The sequence below is a fragment of the Gasterosteus aculeatus genome, chromosome 11 (genome assembly GCF_964276395.1).
Source record: "Gasterosteus aculeatus chromosome 11, fGasAcu3.hap1.1, whole genome shotgun sequence".
Classification (NCBI taxonomy): domain Eukaryota; kingdom Metazoa; phylum Chordata; class Actinopteri; order Perciformes; family Gasterosteidae; genus Gasterosteus; species Gasterosteus aculeatus.
In genome coordinates, this window is record NC_135699.1 from 5,401,416 (window position 1) to 5,425,500 (window position 24,085).

Below are 24,085 nucleotides of genomic sequence, written 5' to 3' on the forward strand. Positions count from 1 at the left end.
CTGATTGAAGCCATCAATCTGATAGCGCCAACCTTGTCCTGCCAAATGTCTTTATTTTCATCTTAACTCAATATTTAATATGGATTGTTTGTGTGTAATTGAATTATCTCAAGATAGATAGATATTCCATAGACAGATAGTTAGTCTGTAGATAAATAGACAGTTCATAGATAGATGAATGGATGACATGAAGAAGCTGCATGCTACTAATATGTAGTATGCCTCTATTAAGTAACTTAAAATAATCACATTAAATAATTCAAAGCGACCCAGCGCAGCGGTTGTGTGGCGGACTGACGGGGAGGAGCTCCAGTCACGACAGCGCCGTGGAAGGAAGCGGAAATCAGCGTCGCTACCCGTAAGCTAGCAGCTACAGGCTCCTCGGACGGGGTGGAAGCGACGCCGCGCGCGCACACACACACACTCACACACACCGTCCGTTGCCTCCGAAGAGGAAGCAGGGAGTGGGTAACTACACGACGGGGTTTCTGTTTGTCACGGGGACGGCGTCAAAAACGGAATATCTCGAGTGGTGAGTGTCCCCTTTGCGGGTTCCCTTCGCGTAAAAGTTGCGTGCTGTTTTCCTCCCACGGCGCAGGCTAACGGCGGCTGACGTTTAGTCAAGTTCAGTTGCGTTAGCCGGGCTAACTGCGCCGCTAAGCTAGCAGCAACAGCTCTCGCTACCAGAGGAGAAGAGGGGGGGGGGGGGGGGGTGTTTTCTTCCCCCTTTTCACGTTTGCCAACGTGAAGCCAGCCCGTAAAGGCCCCGGGCTTTAACGAACACCGCCCGCTGGCTTTAAACGGTAAACGCCGGGTGGCCGAGCAGCTTCACCGTCGGGGCGAACTAACCCGGGGGGGAGTTCGGTATTCACACCCGCAGCGCAGTTATTGTTGTCCGGCCGTTAGCCGGCATGCTAGCCGCGTAGCGCAGGGCGCCGGCTGCTCGCTGGAACGGAATCGATCCTCCTCGCAAACCCGCGTGAAAACGGCGGATACCGCCTGTTAATACTACAAAAATGGCACATTGGTGTGCGTTGAAATCGGAACCAGCTTTGTCAGCGAAGAAACCGGAGCGGGTTATGAATCGGAGAGGGTCGCTGGAGGCTGCTGCCCTCCTCTCCCTTTCTTTGTCGTAACTATCGTCGCTCCTGTCACCGGAGGGGTCGAGGTGTTGACAGCGTGTGTGGCCGTAAACAACGACTCGCATCTCGGGGCTTAACCTGGCCGTTACCGACCGATGTCTCTCCTAGCAAAGAGTACCTTGTGTGTGCTGTGCAGCTCGCAGGTTAACCGATTATTGGTGACGAGACGAGACCCCCCCGGGTCCAAATAGCAAAATCAACAACTCACAATCTGAAAGTTTGCCTTTCTCTTTAGGATAGTTTGCCACACGCGTGTCCCTCTTTGTTTTGGCACCAGTTGAATGGCCTCGTTAGTGAGAACCCATCAGAGCTGCTCAACTTAATGAGATAACGTAGCCTCATCCATTTAACTCAGCAACCGTGGGTTTAGCCGGTGTATCACTGCCTGCTCTGCTTAAGTGGGCTACCGACTTATTCCTGGGTGTTTGGCTGCCGTGATCCTCTTTGGGAATGTCCATTAATTACAGTGAACAGACTACAACACCAGGATCGTACCTTTTCCACAAAGAGTCGCCAGATGTGGGGTCGAGGCTGTCCGCTTCATCACATCACACTGACTACGAAATAACTGTATCACGACTCCGATGAGTCGACTTGACAACAGTCGACAACATGAAGGAAACGTTACGTTCACATTTCAATGTAATCCTGAGAATCCGATCGGACCAAATTCATCATTAATTTGTATTCTTGCCACCTTAATTTCCTTATTCCGTTTATTCCATTGTATTCTTGTCCCACCCGGTTTATTTTTTGCAGGTACCATACTGTGACCTTTATGTGAGGTCCAAGCCCTAAAGGAGCGGGTCATAGACGGGAGGAGAGACTCGGAGGAAAGCATCTGGCCACGCAAGCCCGGGATACGAGTTTTTATTTTTTAATTAAGCCCCTCCCCCCCACCCCCCCACAAGTCAACCACAGCCGAGAGGGTGTCACCATGGAGGCCATCGCCAAATACGATTTCACAGCTACTGCTGAAGATGAGCTTAGTTTCAAGCGTGGGGAAGTCCTCAAGGTAAGTGAAGTCAACCCGCTTCCGTCGCGGCCTGTGTTTATATAGTTAAATTAAACACAAAAAGAATGTCTGTAGCATGAAGCTACAGTGTTACGTGTGATCAGTATGTTTTATGTCATTTATACTTAACATGTTCATACACTTTCTCGCCAGGTGCGTCTGTCAAAAGTAAACACACAAACAAGAAAAAGAACAGGATACGTGCTGTGACCTAAAATCCCAGACATGATGTTACACACAACCATTACCTGCCAACGTGGCAACAGAACAGCGCAATGTTAGTCCTCGATGTTGTGGCTCATTGTGTGGTATTATTCTAATGGACCAATGCTTGTGTAAAAGGCCCAGTGATTTCTTTTCTTTTTTTTTATTCCATTATGAACCATCTGTAAAGTGCTCTCTGTTGAACCCCCAGCTCGTCCAGATCCTCGGGCATGAGAAGCTTATTCAAAGCCCCCATGCTTTCTGGTTGCCTGAAAAGCCTTTTTGTCATCCTGACCTTGATTAGATAGCCAAGATATTAGAAGCCATTTCCCCTGTGCAGTGGTACCTTTTAGATTTAACTGCAATCACCATGATCTCTCTGTCCGGCGTCACAGCGACAATGCGAGCGGAACCAAAAGGCAGAAAAACGCTTCATAGTTTATTCTGGAAATGTGTGTTGCTAAATAGAAGTGTAACGTTAAATATGGATATTGCGTGACTCGGGGATCTCTTTCTTCCTCCTTTGGTGTGATGGTCCTTCCTTAGTATTTATAAGTAAAAAAAGGAACGCTGCTCTTCAGCTTTTGGCTGACTGGCACACAAAGAATAATTAAGAAAAAACTAAATTCTCCAACAAAGCTTGTGCTGCAGCTGGTAATCAGGCCCTGTGCTTCTCTGTCCGTGTTGGCTGTTGTGTAGCTGATGGATGTAATATACTGTGTGTGTTTTTATTTATGTGCAGCTGTCCTGAATGAGTTGACTGTTCTATCAGGGATGAGTGCTGCTTTTTGCTGAATAAGAGATTTGAGCGGGGAGCTTTGGAAAGATTTCTTATCTCACCAGGGGGGCAGAGAGAGAGAGAGAGAGAGTGTGTGAGAAAGAGGAAGAGGGAGCGAGTCAGCTCTGGAAACACTGAGAGCTAAGTCTGAGTACTTATTAAATTTGCATGGTAGAAGAGGAAGCACTGTACTTTTCCCCTAATTTCCACAAGCAGTGGAAAAGCTCAAGCCAGATGGCAGAGTTCCACCCAAATGTAACGTTAATGGGAAATCCCACAAAATCTCCTCCCTAATTGACCGGGTTAATGGAGAGATGTGCCTATTGGTTCCCGGCTAATTAAGACTAAACTGCATTGTATTCTGTGACTTGTGTTTAATACGATCTTGTTTTTAAAAAACACTGATCTCAGTTTGTGTAGACAAGTGATTCATTAAGAAAATAATCAACCGATTAATCAAGAACAAAAGTTAACACTAGTTGCAGTCCTAGACCAACAACGGATAACTCAAACTCAATTATTTGTCAGGATTATCTGATGAATGAAGCTGTACTTTTGGATTCAGCAAAAACAATGGAATCTCATTCATTTCGTAATTACCCAGACATACGGATCCTTTCCTCTTCTCTGCCGACCTCAACGGTTGCAGTTCATGTAAATGGGTGAAGACGTTGGGTATTTCACCCGGCAGCAGCCTGACACGCTGCAGGAGCACAGCTGTAAGAGCACATCTGTAAGAGCTACAGAAACAGCTCAAGTCATTTCTGGGCAGAGGCTGTGAAATGGGGAAGGAACGCCTCGAGCGCGGTGCACATCTCTCTTGAGCTCAATGGTTGGCTGCTCTGCCCACAGGACCTAGTTCGCTTTTTGAGACGGAATGAATTGGGCCCGATGTTTGTCGGACCCCCCTCCGCCCCGCCCCCCTGCCCCTCTTCTTTCATCCTGTTTTTGTTCCTCCTCACAGTAGTCATATGCACCAACCCCCCACTCCCCTCAGGTTAAGTTAAGAGAAACAGGATGGAACAAGCTCCTCTCACTCTAAGATATGCTCTGGCACAGGTTGACCCGAGCCACACCTTATTTAATGTGTAAAATATATATATATATATATAATTAAGGTTCCGTGTTTGCTGACATAACCGCTGTCCAAAGAATAGTAATACAAAACTAAAGCTCCGTTTTGCGTCCCGTCCTGACTGGCGCAGCGTGCCTGTACACAAGGAGCAGTGGTACATCTCTAAAGAACACTTTTCCCCGGGCGCAGTGTGTTGCGATGGCAATACTAAACAGTTCTGCTCGCCGGACAAAGGGGCCCTCTCATGAGAGCGCAAGCCCGTGAACGTAGCGCTCTCTCTACGTCTCCCCCGTCGTGTCCGGTGTCACCGGGCGACAGTGGCCGCGTCGCTAACTCCACGTCCGCTTTAATCCGCCATTCCACGACCTCTCGGCTCTCACTGCGGGGGGCCGACGATGTGGAGCGGTCGCCAGCGTTGCGTTTGCTGTTCGGCAGCGTTTGGTTCTGACATCCGGCCGATCGCCACGCTGCCGGCTTCCCTCCTCGTCTCGATAGCTTTTCCGAAATACCTTTTTATTTTAAATCATCGGTAGTGCTGGTAGCAGTGCTCCACTGGTCTGCCGCTGAGGGGATCAAAAGGTTGTTTCGGGGACATGAAATCCTGCTGTGTCAAACTCTTTCAGAATCCACTGTGCGCTGGCTGGCCTTTATTGCTGCAGAGGAGCATTTAAGAACAGGATGTGCCGGTTTGGTTCAGTACGAAGTATGTTCGTGTCGTATCAGAACTTTCTCCATCACAACTTTTTCTTTTGTGGAATGTGTGCGGATACTAAACATTTTCCCCCCTATTGATGATTGATGAGGTTTTTGTTTTGCTTGTCTTATTCTTTTGTCTTGATTTGAAAATGATTAATCCTTTTTTTCTTAATATGTTAGGAACTTTCATTCACTGTCTATTAATAGATCTATTGGTGCTGTTCGGTACATACAATAAGATTTCCATACGGTATGAATTCCTTATGTACCGTTCATACTGATGTTACGCCGTGAGAACTGATGTTGCTCTATCGGTGGGCGTCGCCCAGCGGTCGGAGCTACTTGTCTTACCCGTGTTGACATTGAGTCATGGTTAAAACTGACAATGAATAACCAACACTCTTTAACTGGGTAAAACACCTCGACACAGCTTGGTGCTTGTGAAACATAAACAATTTGTAACACTAAATGTACATTTATCAAAATGAACGCGCCAAACTGCATGCTGGGTGCAGCTCACAACAAGAAGTAACTCATGAAAACACGGGAAAGAGCGAAACAGGAGGAAAGAGGAGAGACCAGAGATGCACCAACACGACTTGTGCCCAAGAGAGGAGCTGCGTCTGTTTGGAGGGTTTTTGGTTTTGGAAAATCCGACGTTGTGTTGGATCAGAAAACGATTTATTGTAAAGTCTGTCGAGCCTCTGGTGGCTCTAGCAGCACATACCGCCAGAATCTTTCTAAATACCGTGATATGGATTTTTGGCCTAATTTCAGTGCAAGGACCCAGTACATTGCATCCATTAGAGGAAAGGAAGCCTGAGTTGTGCGATGGAGGTGTGTTGTAAGCAGCTTTCGCAACTGTCATTAGTGAGACACCCCGAGCCGCTGACTCACACAGCGGCTTGACCAGACCACTCACATGTGCAGACTTGAGTCACACACAGAGACGTTTAGGGCTCCGGGTTGCCAGTTCTCGAGCGCCATGGCCGTTTAAACGTTTCATGAAATGCATCTCCTCCTGCGTGTCTACATTTTGCTTTTCGTTCTTTTATCAGCAAAAGGCACACCGAGCGGTTCCAACGGCCTTCCTGTTTTTATCTTTACAGGCGTCTTCAAGTACTGTTTTCAACTAGTGTGAAGGCGGAGTTGGATTTCTGTAACAGAAAATTGAAAAGCATCAAAGCGTGTAGCTGAATGTAAAAATCTCTTACAGGGAAAACAGGCAGCGTGTGGGCCCATCGCAAATTTACATAACGCAGACGAGCCCGGATTCACAGAATGATCTCCTGTCATGCATGTAAAAACAAAAAAGGGGAACCTGGTTAGATCTTTCTCTAAATTTAGCTGTGTACTGTGAGATTCACAGTTTTGTGTTCCCTTACTAATGCAGCACAAGAACGCTTTTCTCATGACCTGTAGTGTTCTAAACGCTCAGCGTGACACTGTGAACAATCAATGTAAGTCATTGGTCCTCACGGCGCCGTGTCTCGGCTCACGTATCACATGAGCGAGTTAATCGAGATTGAAGTTTTCTGAAGGAACCATTCGTTTTTTTTTTAAAAAGGCCTCGCAGTCTGACACGTCTAATTTTTTCTGTGTTAGAAAGCAGATCCGGCCCTGAGCACCGTACACTTGTTTTAATTTCCTCCTCCAATAAATAAAGATTAACAGGAGACTGGGGGCAGAGTTAGCTCCTATCAACGGATCTTTGAACTGTGGCCACGTGGCGTGACCTAAGATCTGCCTCCTCCCCCTCGTCCACGCGCTTGGATCATTTGTTAGTTGAGCTCTGTTCAGGTCCGACCTCTGCGTCAAACTTCCATTGCGGCCTCTAATGAAACGGAGGGCCATAAAACCCTTATTCCAAGTCGCCCCAGGAGCAGAATGAGCGCCCGCCAATAGATTACCGATTGAGCCTTTGTGGAGCACGAAGACGCTCTAAGCCTTTTCTTACACTGAACATATCGAGTAATTTGTCAGAAAAAACCCCCCCTCTGAGACCGGAGGAAGAGGTCTCCGGGGTTTTGGGGAAATGAAACTGCTGCAAACAAATGCAACCTACAATTTGATATTTTAGCGTGTGCATATTGCGGTATTCACTATATTGTCCCGTCCTGCTGCCCCAAATGTTTTAACCCTTTTCAAATTGCGCTCAAGGTGTCTGTCCAACTTCCAGCGTGTCCTCCTGTCTGCTGTGCTTCTGGTGCTGATGTCACAGTTTGGCTGTTTTCACATCCTGTTTGAGTCTTCCAAGAGCCAGCAAGTTCCTGTATCTCCCCGGCAAACTTGAGCTAAACTCTACCGCGTGCTCCCACCACAGAAGCACGCAAGCCGGGTCCTTCCCCAAAGCAGAGGTCCCAGTGGTGGCTCTGCTTGCACAAGAACTGCAGCGAATTGATTCTTGCCTCCAAGAACTTGATATATTTAAGTCTCCTTGTGACGGACTTCCTGTTTTCACTCCATATGAAGGAAAATGGAGCTTTTAGCCAGTTGCTTGGACACTTCCTCTCCTGATTGATGGTCCCCTCAGCGCCTATCAGTGCTCCGGGTATTGATTTCCTTTGCCCCATCCACCGGAGCACTGAGGAGAGGAAGAGCTGGATCAGAGCTGCCCTGAGATGCCGGATTGTTTTTAAACAAATCCTAAACCTCAAACTCATAATCCCTTCATTAGAGTCTGAGATCCAAATCCCACTATTGGATTTTTTCATTTTCTGTAATTCTTTCCTGAACACTATTAAGGTCGCCTCCAGCTACTTTTCCCCCCGGCATGGGAACGTCAGCACAACCGTCAACAAGTAGGCCGTGACATTAACGCTGTAAGCTCCGCACTGAGGTTAGGAAGAATGCTAACGCTAACGCTAGCATGTCAGCGGGAAGAAAAGAAGAAGAAATGACGCACAGAGCGGTGCACCGATGCTGAGCGATCTACCGCCGCCTATCACATGACACTGGGCTTTAATTAAGGACTGCGTCTCAGGGGGACGAGGACATTTCTCTATGTCTATGCCCCTTTTTTCTCACTTAAACAGTGTGACCTGTTTTTATGAAGCGCAGCCACAGAACACGTCTGAATTAAAGTTATGCTCCGTGCCACACAAGTCGGGCAACAACAAGTACAGCATTTCAGGCAGGTGTTGCCCTTGTGTACACAATCAGGATATGAGTGGTTTTTCTTTGTTTTTATAAAAGCAAAGCAGCAGTAGCAGCCATGAAGACTAGCACGACGGGGCAGGAGCGGTGACGCCACCACCGGCATGCTGCGGCTCGCAGGGCCAATGGACGGGGCTGCGGAAACTGCAAATATTGCCACAGATCGGTAATGGAGGAGAGTGTGTTTGCACGCTTCTACCTAAAACCTTTCTCCCTTCTCAGCCGCCGTGCCGTGTTGCCGCCTCGACGCGCCTTCGTGCCGGCGACTTCCCGGCAGCTGCCGAGGTGTAATACGTGGTCACTCAGGCCCGGTTCCCTAGAATTGACTCACAGGCGCTTTTGCTGACTGGGTTTGGTGGCCGTCGTTTTCCCGTCCTGTAAGACGTGATTCATCACACTACAGACGGGTAATTACTTTTATGAGGAATTTAAGAGGGGCAATAGGTAGCGGGTAGGTTTTATACTGCGACCCTGCTCACGCCTCGTCGATGGAGAGATTTCGCAGTCACACTTTTTGAATCCCGCCGTGCTAAAGTGACGCTGTACTATTTTACACAACACACTTAGTGTTATATTGTGCTGAGTTTCGGTTGCGGGGGGCATGCGTATGAAACCGATGCATTTGCATTTGTGGCACGTTCAAGTTCGCTGTACTGAACCTGTGAGATGGGGTTTTTATAACCTGGTTGAATATTTATACTGAATATTTGACTAATTTATCACAGAGGCGCTGCATGCAGTTCTGTTTCAGTTCTTTGTTCATGCGCCGAAAGCCGAGCCAGGATCTTGTTTTTTGTTTTTAACTTTCTAAAACCCAAACTGAACCATGTCGAGCGGGATGTTGGGGCACCGCCGGAAAGAGACCTGCTGTTATCTGTGTGATGGTTTTTACACACAATCAAAGCTGAACGCTTCTCGAAGCAAAACTTTTATCTCTCCTCCGTGTTGCCACCAACGCTTTCTGCACACGTTCAACATTATTTCTGACTTTTTTGAGAAATAAAAAGGAAGCGGAAGAAGGAAGATGCAGGTCGGATGACTCATCAAATGTGAAACCCCATTTAAAAAAAACCAAAACTCATTTGTACGTGGGAATGAAAAGACAACTTTCTCCTTCAGTGGATTTGAAGTATCTCAGTCATTTAGCTAGCCAGATAGCGCAGATGGAGGACCGGGCAGTCCACAGAAAAGCTAGCCTGCCTGCGTCTTAGAAAGAGATGCCCTCATTTTATGTAATTTGCCCCTCAGGGGTTTTCCTAAGCTGATCACAAGGAGCCTGATTCTTCAAAGTGTTCCTCTGTCTGCTTCTTCTCTCTTGATCAGTCCTCCGTCACGATTTTATGCCTTTTTTCTTTTTTTTTTGTTCTTCCTCTCCTTCTGGTCCTCGTTCTTGCTGCTCTTCTCGGTATCGGCAGTGTTGAGTCAGAGAGCTGTAATTAGATCACACTCCCTCTCATCTCCGCATCACTCCCTCCTGATGTGCCGTTAAGTCACAGGCGGCTGTATTTAAACCCAGAAAGTTATCCGTTCTCTTTCTTGCGGCTCCACAGTAGATAGAAATACTGCAGTAACCGATAAGTTGTGTTTCTTCACTATACTCTGGAAAGGGGGGCGATCAACGTTTGTCTCAAACCGGCTTCAGATTTTGTGTGCGTTTTGGTTAATCTCTTCAACAACAGCTGGTAAAGCCTCGCGTTGGCATCCATCGGCGATAAGCCCATTCTTAGCGCCAAATAACTGCAGCGGTTTGTCTTTTAATACGCACACGCTTGTCCTAAGCTCTCACATCTGTTTCCTGCACTGACGACTTTGGTCGCTTTTTAAAAACTCAGGTCAGTAGTAGAAAGGGTCCTGAAGATGGCAAAGACTTGCTTCGTCCCATTTTATAATTCTTGATCACATATTTGTTTGATTCCTTTTGAAATGGCAGTGGTCCCTCAATGAAAGGCTGCTGTAGCACACGAGTGTTTTTACCTCATCGTTGGCCGTGACCGTCGCGATGATCACTTGTCTACCTCGTCTGAGGAGCACAGGGGAGCGCTGGGCGTCCAGCTGACCTCCCCTGTGTGGTCTCTGCAGCTACAGTCTCTCAGCCTTCACATGTGGCGATGGCTGGCAGCATTGTTTTAATTACAAGAGAGTTGCAAGCTTTAATTTACTAGAATCCAATGTAATCTCTACCCCGTTGTGTCTTTCTGCTTTCTCGCCTCCCGGATTCCAGCTCTGCAGCTCGCCGGCCGAGAGGAGAGCAGGTCAACCTCATTTTCAGTTTTATTTTACATCCTCAAAAGCGGTTTTGCTAAATCGAGCAGAGGGGGGTCAAATGCGGGTCTGACACCTGCCCTGAATGCGCCGGGGGCTGTTAAATCTGGCTTCCTGTTGACGTCCGACATCCCCGGGCAGCACGGTTACTCATCTTGAGGATAACGCCCTCAAAACTAGAATTGTTACACCAACAAAACTTTGTCCCTCCGGCCCCACATCATATCACGCCTCAACCACACACGCGCGGTGGGCTCTGACAAACGCACACCGATATCTTCAGACATCACCTGGTGGCTCATTGGTGTCGGCTGGAAATCAGCGTTTTAGGGCTCACCAAGCCGCCGCCGCCGCAGCGGTGTTACATTTAGCAGCTATTTTATATTTAGTCTTCAAACGTGATGCCTTTTATCTTTTACTAGCTTTACTATCACTCAATGTTCTTCTTAATTGTGTCTATTTTTAAAACCTTATTATTTGATGAAACGGCTGAAAGGTTGAATGATTAGAAGCGCAGCTTTGCAGTTAATCCGAATCCTCCCGTCTGTGCGCGTATCAGTCCGCACTGCCCAGCATGAAAATATGCGTTAATCCGCTACCTGAACCCAACGTGCAACCTTTACGCTTTACAGAAGGACAGCGAGAGGCGCAAAGCGAGGGGGCGAGAGAGTTTTTTTTAAACGTTTGTTTTTCCACTCAGGCGGTGCGCCTCACCAGCGGCCCGTGGGTCTGATTTAGATAACCGAGCTGCGTCCTGACGTCGTCTGGGTTGTCGCCCGGTGTGCAAATTGCCAGCTCGGTATCTGTTTTAATAACGTCGGCGTGCAGCGCCATCAGGCGTTGTTTCCCCCCCCTCTCCCTCCCCCGAGGTCTTGCTGAAGCTTTTAGCTCGTCTGCCTTTCTATCCGTCTGACCCTCCGCACTCTCAGATTATCTCCCGCTCCGGGGTAATCTCTGCTCCTGATTTAATGCAATCCCATGTAGACCGTGCACACGTGTGCTTTATTTTGCTTCTGTTTTTTTGTTTTTTGTTTTTTTAAGCGCCTCTGTGTTTGGTCTCCTTGCGTCCCGCCGCGCGCCCCGCCTCCGTCCCGTGCTATTCTGTTCTTAGCAATTCGGTGCTTATGCAATCGGGACTTCTTCGGGAGTGTGGTGATTTCCTTTTATCCTCGCACTTAGCGTTTAACAAAGGATTGTGACATTTAGGTGGTGGGGAAGGGATAGTCTGGATTAGAATCTAATCTCGTCAATCATCACTTACACTCGTTTGCTCCGCACTCGGTGTAAACATTAAGCGTTTTAAAAGTAAACATGGGATTACTTCCTGAGCGCCACAGAAAACGTGTATGGACCCAACAGCTTTTTGTTAGAATACAGAATAAATGAAGAGCGATCCCATTATGCTGCAGCGGTGTCGCCGATTAATCAAGTCTGAACTCTGCAGCCCGCTTTATCAGATGGACTTGCACGCCATATTGTACGATTTCATCATTTTAAAGAGACGTACTGAGTAGTTGTGGACCTGCATCCCTCTAGTGAGGGGGGTGTGTGTGTGTGTGTGTGTGTGTGTGTGTGTGTGTGTGTGTGTGTGTGTGTGTGTGTGTGTGTGTGTGTGTGTGTGTGTGTGTGTGTGTGTGTGTGTGTGTGTGTGTGTGTGTGTGTGTGTGTGTGTGTGTGTGTGTGTGTGTGTGTGTGTGTGTGTGTGTGTGTGTGTGTGTGTGTGTGCGTGCGTGCGTGCGTGCGTGCGTGCGTGCGTGCGTGCGTGCGTGTGTGTGTGCGGTGGCAGCTGTGGAGGAGATAATCCGCAGCCTGGACCAAAGCTTCGCAAATAGAAACTCCTCCAACTATTGTGGATTAAAGAGACAAAAAGAAATCTTTACAGAGGGGTGAGAGGGGAGGGGAATGCACACACAGGCAGACTTCAGGCCGACACAATGCTGCGGTTGTCTCCTCTACGGTTAAAAAAGAAGAAGAAAAAAACTGCCAGCCAAGCAAATATTTTGTTCTGCTTTTTCCGCCTGGCCTTCCATTCTTTTCGGTTTTAGAGCCACTGTAAGCATTCCAGTTCAAATGTTCACTCTGAAGGCACGTCGACGAGGACAGATTCTCTGTGAGGAGACGTGTCATCATCCGCTCTAATCTTCAGAATGAGTTTAGCAAAACAATACTTGGCAGGTCGGCTTTCCACCGTTAGGATGTTGCCAAAGTTTAAGTAGATTCTTAAAGCTTTCTGGCAGAGATTTGGTTAATTCACCGTAAAAGGCTAATTGTTGTTGCCTTTGAGTTACTGTACAGATTCAACAGATGAGATCTATGTATGTTTTTTCTTCCCATTTCATTTGCGTATGCCAGACTAAGCAGGGGCTGCTGGGATCGGCATCAATGTTTCACAGTAGTGTATTCAAGTGTGTCCATTAGTTCATTGCACCACAGTCGTGGAAATATTAATACAAGAGCCTGTTTTAATCACAACAACCAGCCTGACATAACGACGAGGGAAGTTTCTGATCGTCTTTTAGCTTTACTGCTGTTGAGTCAATGGTGTCTCTTTTTAGGGAAAGGAGATGTATGCAGTATTTATATCAGGAGTGGAAAACCCTCTCACTTAATGGCGTTCTACGAACACTTATTAATTATTAAGATGTATTACCCAACGTATTCTGCTTATTGACGACATGCTTTAACAGTTTCAGCTCTGGCAGTCGCCGTAGCTAACTTCAGTTTTCTTTGAACAGGCAGAGTAATCCTATTTTATTTTAGCAGATAACATAAATATATTTGCATTATTTGTCAATAGCTGTATACTACTGATACTACTAGACGTCTCAGTGGGGCTCACCGGTGCCAAACAGCTGTTCAGGTGGCCGGCGGTCCTTTTCCACGTCAATGAATGAACGCGTTTGCTCGGGAAGAAAATACAGTGAAACGGCCGGAATCATCCAGAATACTGCGATGTGTATTTTTGGCCGTACGTCTCACTCGATCACATATTTCCAGAGCGCATGAAAGAAACGGCTTGATGTCATTTTAGGCTGCGTTAAAGCCATTTCCTATTTTGTGTTGAGCTGGAAAAGGATGAGTTTGTTTCAGTGCTGCACTCGGCCCCGCTGTCAGCATCGGTGAGACCGGTCGAGCCACCACAACAACACAGCAGGACATGTGAGCATATGTCCCTCTGCTCAAAGGACGTGACCCCAATCTGCTGCACAGTTCTGGCCTGCACTCTATTATTGCAGGCTTGCAAACGGAAGGAAGGCCGAAACATTTAAAAAATAACAAGATTAAAAAAATCGGTACTTAAAATTGAGTAATGATAATTCCCCCTCTGCATCCCACATTGAAAGTTGGATTGGGATTTGCTGAGACAGTGACTCGGTAAATGTCTCTTCAGCATCTCTAGCATCTCATATAAGGTTGTGAGCGCAGCTCTATTATTAACCCTGGTTGTAGACAGGGTAATTATTTAAGGTTACTCCCGTTTGTAAAGAAAGCGACTGGTTGACATGTGTCTCCTCAACGATGATGAGACATGTTGGAGGGAGACGACGTATCAGGAGCATCATCCAGCAGCGCTCCCTTTCTGTTGCATTCACTTTATGACTTTAATCTCTACTTTCCTCTTGCAGGAAATGAAAATGAGAAATGTTCCTTACTTGACGCCAATCTGTCGGGACGAGTTTGTCCAGTCGATGGAGGTCAGAGGTCAGGGGGAAGCTCAACAGCGCTGCTGGAGCCGGGAGGATTTTTTTGAGTGGACGCCAGCCAACAAGTGGGCTTGATCCAAAGTCGTGAGGACGAAGCATAGTCTGATTGCTCGGTGACTTTTCCAGCTACAATATTGTACCAATGTGTGCGTTTTGTACGCATTGGTGTTTCCCCCTCGGCTCCAAGCAGTACGGTTTTATTTGTATATGTTCAATGTAAGCCATTTTTTGTACTTCTCCTGTCCAGTAGCTGTACGAGGTTCTCAAACCGAAGCCGTCCTATTGCTCTGGTCAATGCCCCAAGACTCCATTGACAAAAACATCTGCTCTGAAAAGTCCTTTCAATGCCACAGTCCACTGTGGTGTGTCGCCTCTACAGATACAGAGCAGCCCGGTCAGTCCACTCGTGTGGTTGCGACTTGTCTGCATTCGATGGTCTGCTATGAATTTTTCCACGCGACCCCCAGAGGGTTCGGCCTCACACCGCCGCTAGAGTGGCTGCAGACTCTTTGTCTCGTTAGCCTTCATATCCAATAGACTCCCACAAGGCCAGCTGTTGGTTCTTAAAGGTCGGCGTGCTGTGTCGACACGCGGCCCGGAGGCTGACGCTCTTTGTGTCACGTTGAAGAGCATCAACACACTCGCCAAATGCGGCTCGTCCCATTTCACACACATGCACTCAAATGTCTGCGCTAAACACATGCACATGTATCTAACAACCAGCCACCCACACACAGTCCTCATTTCAACCTACTTTTGTGTTTGGTCGCAGCCTCTCCCTAATCCAGTAATGCAGGTCTTGTGCAGGATCAGCATCTGGGGGGGGCAGGTCGGTGGCAGCTGGCATTCTGCAGGCTCACTGGAGCACAGAGACACTCACCCTGCACGGGGGCCGGTGGGACAGCTGGGGGGGGGGGGAGTGCATCCGCCCACAACGACCACTAAACCATATCATTTATAAAAATACGTTGTCTGTCAAATCTCAGCTGGATCGGGTCGTGTGCCAAATATGTGAGATTTTAAATTCATTCATTCGACGTGTGGTTGTGACGCTGTCCGTCTGACTGGAGGAGAGCGCCAGGAACGAAGCTCAGAGAATCACACGAGTGACGGCTCGCGTGTTTTTCCCTCTTCTGCTGCTTTTCAGTGGGTCCCCCTCCTCCTACCCCAGCGGATATTCAGTGGCCGAGACGATCAAGCAGCCTCCTCTCTGGTTTTGTGCGCAGTCATTCACACGGACGCTGCATGACTCAGTGCTGCTGCTTAGTTTTCCGCAGAAGTTTCTACTCGTCTGTAGTCGTTCCAACACAGATTTTGCATTCCTGTAAGGACCCTTCTTTGGATGATGGGTTTTGTCTTTCAAAGGAATAAATCATCCACAAAATGACTGCGGTTCACGAAGCAATCCCCTAACCCATCAGAATATAAGTTCTCCATTAAAAATGAGGATTGTCTAAATAAAGATGTAAAGAAAATAGTCACACTGTCTTTTTGGGAGGATAATTCCTGTAGTTAAAATCTGGCTCATGTTTCCCTCCACTACGATGTCTGTATTCATGGGAATTTCTTCTATTATAGATTCCCATATCGCCCCGTCTCTACCTCAATAATTCACTGTTTCCTTGACTTCTTGAAGGGGAAAAACAAGAATTCTCATTCCTCAAACCAAAATCCCAAACTGTGGATGACTTGGAGGAAATGAGGACCGTGTTTCAAAACTGCAAACATCAAAACACTGGCTTCTCACACATGCACTCTCACACGCATCATATTCCTTTATTCAGTGGTTTGCTCAGTCACAAACAAAAAGGAAACCATTTCAAGACGATTCCTCCGCTCCCGTCCCATTAACGGTGAGCAGAGGGAGTGTTTTGAAAAGTATGATTCCCCCTTTCTAGTTTTTCAATGGGTTCAAATAAGTAGCATAGCTTTTTTTTTTTCCACCGCTAGATGGGGAAACAAGTGACGAGTGGAACAACTGTCACGTTCCGTTTTATTTAATTTAGAGGAATCGGCTCAAGGTTAACGTCTCCCTGAGCCCGGACGCACACTGGCAGCGCCACACTGTCACAAACGCCGCTCGCACGCAGGCGCTTTATCGGTGCTTTTCTTCAATTCGATTGTTTTTTTTTTTGTAGTTGGCTAATGTTTACCGACCAGCTGTCACACACACACACACACACTCACTCTACGGGCACCGTGTTGAGTGAGAGGAAATGAAAGCTGCATTTAGGAGGTTGGCTGCTCTCCGTTGTTGACATTTGTGCGTGGCACTAACCACTCCTTGTTCCCCTCCTTTTTTTCTTTTGTCAACACCAGGTATTAAATGAAGAGTGCGACCAGAACTGGTACAAGGCAGAGCTAAATGGAAAAGATGGCTTCATTCCCAAGAATTACATAGAGATGAAAGCCCATCCGTAAGTATCCCGCACGCCGGTTTCTCCCTTTGTTTCTTTATGTAAATGTGTCCGTGGAAGTGCGCTGCAGACTGCACGCGAGATGCAAAGTGTTCCACTCCTCTTGTTTTTCGTGTGTGTGGCAGCAGGAACATTTCCTGTGGACCTGTCCTCTGTGTCAGATTCAGCTCTTTATTAATTGGCCCCAGGCCTCAAGCGCTAAATTGAATATTGACCATACAGCATCATTGTTGGGTTGCGATCAAATAGAACTTTTTTTTTTTTTGTTACTGTTGGCCTTGTTTTCCTTGTTTTTCTCTCCCCCCTGCTTCTCTTCTTCTGCCCTTTTGCGGCAGTGCAACAAAATGGAGTCCTGCCACTCTGTTTATGGTGATGGGTAATAACTATACAGCTGTGCCTCATCCATCGCCTTTTGCTCAGTCATCCTATTGACTGCAACGCTCTTTGCAAAATGTTGCATGCCATGTCGCAAATCATCGCGACTATTCGGTAAAAAATGATTGTCATTGTCTTTCTCAACCGGTTATTCTGAGACTGCGTATGTATCAGCCTTAGGGTCTCTCAGGGAGTTGTAGAATTGTCTTACTCGATGGGTAGATGGTGGATGCTGTGATTAGCGGACCGTGTGGCTCGAGACATAATTGAAATATTTAGGTACAAAAGCCGACGTCGTCACCACATTTAAGTCGTGAACTCCACTCCTCAAATCAATTACTACGCTATTATAACTCCTCAAGGTCTGAGGCTCCATCAAAGCGCCTGGCGCTCGTCCCGACCACATCAGAGAGGGAGCATGACAAGACTTTCGCTTTTAGAAGGCTGGGAATGTGCACAGCCTGGCATTTCTACACGAGATGTGATCTGTGGCAGGACAGCATGCCTTGTACCTGACGCTGCGCCCAATCTTTATTCCAGCACCTAAAAAATAAGGCCGCTGGGCGTGTGGGTTCCACCCAGCCGCACGCATGCACTCCTGAACACACACGTGGTAACCTGCTTTCTGCAAGTGCAGATAATGCTCCTGAGCTTTTATTGTGAAAGGGTTGACTACACTGCTGGATCCTAGGAAAAACTACAAATTATAGGCTGCACTGATGTGTGAGAGGTCGGCTAATGCTTGATGGGTCTCCGCTTTAAAGCGCCGGCCCACCCTGGTGCGCCATCGAGTTGCCCTTCTTACCGCCCAGCTATCGCCCAGGCATCGTTCGAGGCGCACCCGTCTTTGGGAATCACAGGAGCGCCTCGCCGAGAGAGATCGGTGCGATTACCTGGTGTCTGGGTTAAATATAGAATTGCAGTAAAAACTGCAGCGACCGGCTGGGAACAGTGGTGACGCTGATGAAGCGGGTGCCTCCTCCCCCCCCTTTGCTCGGCGACAACCCGGAAAAAGCACCAGGCACCCGACCGACGTGCACACGCAGCTGCAGCGTGCAGCACGGCTCTGAGTCCTCTGTTGGGTGGAGAGGCGGAGCAGGGGTGGGGGGGGGAGGTGTGGCTGCGTGCCGTGTCCTTGGGTCCTCTAATGGCCCCCCGCTTTCCCCAAAAAGCACGTGTCAGATCAAGAGGTGGCCGTTTCCTTCGTGTAGCAGCCGAGATGTCATCTTTTGTCTGACAGTACTTTTTAATTATTTATACAAGCTAAGAGCTTCTCCTTCTGCCGTGGTCTCCCATTTGTCCCCCCTCCACCCTCATTCTGCATCCGTCTTAATCACTCTCACTCCTCCTCTGTGTCGGGGAGTGTGAGCAGCACATATGCAACTAGAGATGAATGTTTGCTGCTTTAGAAGTGGCCATTTAAATGTATGGAAGGAGCGACTTTTGAAACGTCGTCTCGGACTCAAAGGTGAACTGAGTAGAAAGATTCAAAGGTCACTGAGCTCACAAAAACACGTTTCGGCAAGAATCTTTTCCGCTAATTTTGAATTTGACACAAATGTCTCAGAGGATGAAATGATAAAGTGACGGCATCGTATAACAGACTCTGCGGCGGAGGAAAGAGCCGCGTGTTGGTGCTCGCTGTCGTGTAGGAAATGACTAATGTACTTCCTGGTCTACGGGTTGACATTGAGCTGGATGGGACCGGCCGATCCAAGTGTCCCAGTGTCTTCTCCCTCCTTTGTCTCATACGCACACTGGTTCCTGTCTGAGGCTCCTTTGGGTCGGCTCGGTCCGTGCTCACGTGTACTTGTCCCCCACAGGTGGTTCTTTGGGAAGATCCCCCGCGCCAAAGCAGAGGAGATGCTAAACAAACAGAGGCACGACGGGGCCTTCCTCATCAGAGAGAGCGAGAGTGCGCCAGGAGACTTCTCCCTCTCCGTGAAGTGAGTAGCGCCGCGTTTTCTATAAATACCGCCCGCCGTCAAGCTCGCGGCAGCGGGCCGTTTCCTAAGCAGTGAGGTTCGGGTTCAACTGTTTCCATACTTGGTCCGTCTGAGTCATCCGCCTGCTTCCTCAATCTCGTGCAGACTCGGTGCCGCCCTCTGGTGGTTCAAGTTTGCCGGTTATGATTTGAATTGTGTGCTTTCGCCCTGCCACTACTTTGTGTTTTAGCTCGCGCACGCAGTTTCCTCTTTATTCATCTTCTTCCCAGAACACCTCAGTTCACAGCAGGTCACATGTTCCGTTGAAGCTAAGTTAGGGATCATAATTACAATTGTATTTAATCTATTTAATCAGCTGAATGTCTGAGATCTCTGTGCCCGTCTAACAGGCTGTTATTGTTAATACCCCCCCCCCCTCTTTTCCTCCCTGTGCCCTCCTTGCAGGTTTGGAAATGACGTCCAGCACTTCAAGGTTCTTCGTGACGGGGCTGGGAAGTATTTCCTCTGGGTGGTGAAGTTCAACTCCCTCAACGAGCTGGTGGACTACCACCGCTCCACCTCCGTCTCTCGCAATCAACAGATCTTTCTGCGAGACATCGAGCAGGTCCCACAGGTAAGAACGGACATCCCTAAGGGTGGTGGGGGGGTTGGGGGCGGCGTGGCTGTGTCGTGGTCTTTTGGGCCGGTCAAAGGGATGGTTCAGCTGTTTTTAAAGTGAGCTTGTATGAGGTACCGTACAACCTACAGTAGGTAGTAGATGCAGCCAGGAGCACCGACCCAAAGACCAAATAGCCGTCGTGTGTGTGCCAATTCCATCCCCGGCATATTCGGCTGAATTTGGATGCAGTGTTTCCTGTTTAGCTATTGGAAGGTGCACCTTGAAGGATTGTTGTACAGATCTCATGACATGACTCAGAAAGTCCTGTAAAAGTTGAATATCTCTATTGTTTTTCTGTCACACATATATAGTGTGTGTGTGTGTGTGTTATATATAGTCATCTGGTCATCACATGAGACCCTTGCTAACGCTCCCTCCTCTCGGCCCCCCAGCATCCCACGTACGTGCAGGCGCTCTTTGACTTCGACCCCCAGGAGGAAGGAGAGCTGGGCTTCCGACGCGGAGACTTCATCCAGGTTCTGGACAACTCCGACCCCAACTGGTGGAAAGGGGGCTGCCACGGCCAGACGGGCATGTTCCCCCGCAACTACGTCACGCCTGTCAATCGGAACATGTAAACAGTAAACAACACACCGTGTAAACGATGACAACAACCACAGAAGCAAAACAACACCACCATCGTCATCCTCATCGTCCTCGATCCCATCAGCCCCAAACAACAACAACAACAATCGCCCCCCTCCTCCCCCATCCAACCGCCCCACCTCGCCCTCCCACCAGAACAGGAGCAGACAGGAAGAACGCAAACGGCCAACAGAGAAATAGAAATAGAGAGAATGAGAGCAGGCGGGATAAATTGGGTGTAGTGGCGTCGCTGTGTCGGCTAAAATCATAAAAAAAACTTTTACTCGTGCCGAGTTTGTCGGCCGGCCCCCGAACGCCTCGGCTGAAGGACGTAGCGCTCTTTGAGGGAGATCTGAGCGCAGAGAAACTAAGAGTAGTGCACCACCTGTGAAGATAACCGACCGATGGTCCCACCGCTGCTTCTGTCTTCTGCTTAACTTCTTAACATTCTGCCCCTTCTTTTGTGGGGTCTTTGTTCTCTCCCTCCCCCACACTTTCTTTCTTTCGTTTTGTTTGTTTTGCCGCATGTTTTAATTACCTAAATGAAATGCCTACCGATAAGTCCTAACTCTGTTTTAAAGAAAAAAAAATGCACCAAAAAAAAGAACAAAAAAAGCTGAAGAAATTGTTTTAAAAATATACAAAAAAGAAGAGAGGAAAAAAAAGATGCAATCTACAGTACTGCAAGTTTCCATGTGTAAGATCCTTGGCACGAGAGCATTGTACATCAGCCCCCGGCTGTATAAATAAATCAACTATAGAGAGAATCCATTTTTTAAGAATATATATTATATATTTGTATGTGTTTGTCTGTTTTACCATCAGAAATTGTATTTTTTTTTTTCATTTGTAAATGATGTTTTCTTTCATAGTCTGGATAAGACATAGTAGCTCTAGGATATGCTGATTTATCTCCTTCTTTCTTTTCCTGAATCTATCTGGGGGCCCTCCAACAACGCAGCACGATATTTCAGCGGTCATAAATTCCATTGGAAGAGGCTTCTCTTGTCGGCGAGCGAAGGTGAAGTTAGTTCTCTGAGAGGAAACCGATCCCGTGAGGAAAGCTGTCGTATGACGCATCCCCGCGTGGAAGGTCAAGCCACCTGTTTTTTGTTCAAAGCCAATGTATTTATTGCAGCCATTTTACTTGGGCAGCGAATGTAGCTGACTCGAGTCCACAGACATTCACACGAGGGGAGCGAGGTCGGAGGACTGAACTACACGAAACGTGCGAAGGATTCCTGCGATGGCCTTCGTTCAGGAGAGGCGCCGCGTGTGTGTGTGTGTGTCTGTCTGTCTGCTTCTGGGGACACGTGCCGGTAGTCCACGTGAATATTCACGGGTGTCCGTCATGAGTACACGCCAACACGCGCACGCACGCCGCTCTCCTCCTCGCTATACCTGCACGTAGCAGAGAGGCCGAGTTCGGAGAATCGCGCCGTGTGCGAAAGTCACCGGTGCAGATTAACAGTTCAGAAAACCGAGAGATTCTTTTTATGCTCAAAGTTGAGGGATCAGCTTCAATGATGTAAACGTTGTTTTGTTTTTGTTTCTCTTCTGTCCAGTGTGGCATGTGGTCAAGCACTTTTCTGTTTTCTCTAAGCATTTTGATTTCTGGTTGTGTGTGTGTGTGTCCTTTGTTCAGTGTTTGTGTTGTCTTTGTGTTCTCTCTGGATAGTGCCTTTCTCTCTGGTGTTTCAGTGTCTCCGACCTGCTACTTTGAGCCCCCCCCTCCCAACCCCCACCCACGCCATTGGGGCCTGCCAGTCCTGCAGTGAGAAACAGTGTATATAAACCAACCCCTCCGATCCAACAATGACCCCCTCACCTCCCCCACTACATCAACCCGCCTCCACAGTTTATCCTCACCACCATGGAACTCTCCTTATTTAAGTGTCTCTCGCCTCGTCTTACCTAATGATACTGGGTTTCTTTTTGTTTTTGCTCTTTTTTATTTTATTTGTTTTTTTGTTTTGTTTTTTCAATTAATAAAATGCAATTATTATAAAATGAGAATTTGTTGTGGTTTATATTTAAGATACAGATTGACGTCCCTCATAGACGAGGAGATGGTGCGCACTTTCTGACCAGGGGTTGAGAAACAAACACAAACTTGGAAGGCATTTTTAGAAACGTTCTCAAAATAATGTTTCTGTTACTGTTGAACACTTTATGGTTTTCGCGTGCTCAAATTAAAAATAAAGGTATGGCGTTTCTGGGTCTGCAAATATAAGCCTGTTAAAATGTTTCATTTATAAGAGGGAAAATGGGTTATTTTCACTTTTAATATGTATTAATTTGCTAAACCTTTTGATGGATTACACTGTGATGGTCACGTGATTAATGAGCGCTTTTGGAGACTTGAGCAGCTCAGCTGTGATCACGAAAGCTGTAAACAAGAATAGAACACACACGTGTGAGGGGGAAAAAAACCGGACCACATCTTTTCTTTTCTCTGCGCATCTAATTTCAAATCGACCCGTGCGTCGATGTCCGCGCGCAACGGAAAAATCCATCCGGAGCGTCACAGCCGCGTCACTCATGAGGAATGCGCTGAAACACGCAGCACACACTCACACACGGAGGATCACGTGTGACCTCCTGACCCCGATGTGGCGGCAAAGCAGGGACCCCGTCCATGTGCTGCATGGACACATTTTGACGCGCATCGATGTCTGCGATGCACATACGGACTCTTCCAGACGTCGTTACATCTCCCACTTTCCAGCCCTCTGCGACGGAGAGAGGATGAGACTTACCAGCCACGTGACCTCTGATGTGCGCGTGTGAGAAACTATGTAAACGTGATACGCGTTACATAACCTGTGAGGCTGCTTTGTTCGCACATCGCACACGTTAGATGTGCAGACAAAGGACGGTAGACTTCCTCGTCCCTCCACAGTGAATCTGTCATATTCTGGTACAAGATAACGTCAAAGGCGTCATTTATGGTACACGACTGCCTCCTACTGGCTGATATCTGCACTACCTGGAAAACAGTAACCATGGTGTCAACTTAAAATGAATGTTCTTAATTTTCTTTTATAACCACATGAATCAGAGACCCAATATGGGAAACAAAGTGCATTATAAATCAGCGGTGGTCACATTTCCTGTTTCATGTTACTATATCATTAAGTAAAAACGACTTCTCAAACAATATATTTGCTTCAATGGAATGCTTGGTCTCCTTTATACAAATATCTGTGTATTATTTTTTATAAATACACAACATATTGTTTTCCACATTAGCTCATGTCTTCCTCTGTCACTCTTATTTCAGGGCAGCTTGTTTTAAAGAGAGCTTTTTAAACACAACATTCTGCCCCTGTGTCTTTATGGAAGAAAGGAACGGGGTATTATAGTAGTTGATATATTTTCCTCCGATGTAAATAATATTTGAATTGCCTGTCTGCGCAAGTGTGCAGTGTTCCAGTGCTTCAGTTTTGATGGATTATTTTGTCATGTAAATAAATGTGACTTGTGACTTTGCTCTTGTCATTGGGTTGATTACATTGATTTGACTAAATGCATTGTCCCTTAATTACGTGCAGTTAGTGTATTTGTAGGTGTCGAGCTTCATGTAACATTCTATTTCACTTTAAACGTTGCGGTGTTATGTGAATAAAAAAGCATAACTTGTAGCTGGGGCGTCATGATGAGGTTATTAGGTCATTCAACGGCAAAGAGGGCCCAGGTAGGAGGTGCACGGCCCGCTGCAAACCGCAGGGGGCGCTGTGACATTAGAGAACACAGTACAGTACTTCACATCATTACGATGGTTATTCATCCGCTTCCAGAAGAACGTCCTTACAAATCATTGCTGACATTTTGCCACTACAGCTCTGTAATAAATGGGTGGAAACTGCTTTGCTAAAATAATGTGTTAAACACCAACAGTTAGAACAGAATAAAAGTTTGACGTTGTCGGCAGGATTCGAACCTGCGCGGGAAGATCCCAATGGATTTCTAGTCCATCGCCTTAACCACTCGGCCACGACAACCGATGAAGATACTTTAAGCATCACAATATTTGACTTGTAAGGATCTTACAGTTTCGCACTGTATTATT

At 47.3% G+C, this 24,085-nt stretch overlaps 1 protein-coding gene and 1 non-coding gene across 3 annotated transcripts; one reads left to right on the forward strand and one right to left on the reverse strand.

Moving 5' to 3' along the window:
• On the forward strand, positions 1–22,023 carry grb2b (growth factor receptor-bound protein 2b). Of its 2 annotated transcripts, none has more exons than XM_040190749.2 (6): positions 1–532; positions 1,902–2,157; positions 16,352–16,449; positions 18,648–18,770; positions 19,215–19,383; positions 19,821–22,023. In XM_040190749.2, the coding sequence occupies exons 2-6, from the start codon at positions 2,080–2,082 to the stop codon at positions 20,004–20,006; spliced, it is 654 nt and encodes a 217-aa protein (XP_040046683.1). In that variant the 5' UTR covers positions 1–532; positions 1,902–2,079; the 3' UTR covers positions 20,007–22,023. The 2 variants fall into 2 exon arrangements, with proteins under 2 accessions (XP_040046683.1, XP_040046685.1); XM_040190751.2 differs by lacking the exon at positions 1–532 and adding an exon at positions 1,610–1,784.
• Positions 22,024–23,935: 1,912 nt separating this feature from the next.
• trnas-aga (transfer RNA serine (anticodon AGA)) lies at positions 23,936–24,017 on the reverse strand. Its single transcript has one exon. It is a non-coding gene; the product is annotated as a tRNA-Ser (tRNA).
• Between the last annotated feature and the right edge of the window lie 68 nt (positions 24,018–24,085).

Excerpts from the sequence above, each read along its gene's own strand:
- grb2b (XM_040190749.2), top strand. The coding sequence starts at position 2,080 with ATGGAGGCCATCGCCAAATACGATTTCACAGCTACTGCTGAAGATGAG. Across the intron at positions 16,450-18,647 it reads ATAGAGATGAAAGCCCATCC|GTGGTTCTTTGGGAAGATCC; the intron begins GTAAGTATCCCG and ends TGTCCCCCACAG. Across the intron at positions 19,384-19,820 it reads ACATCGAGCAGGTCCCACAG|CATCCCACGTACGTGCAGGC; the intron begins GTAAGAACGGAC and ends TCGGCCCCCCAG.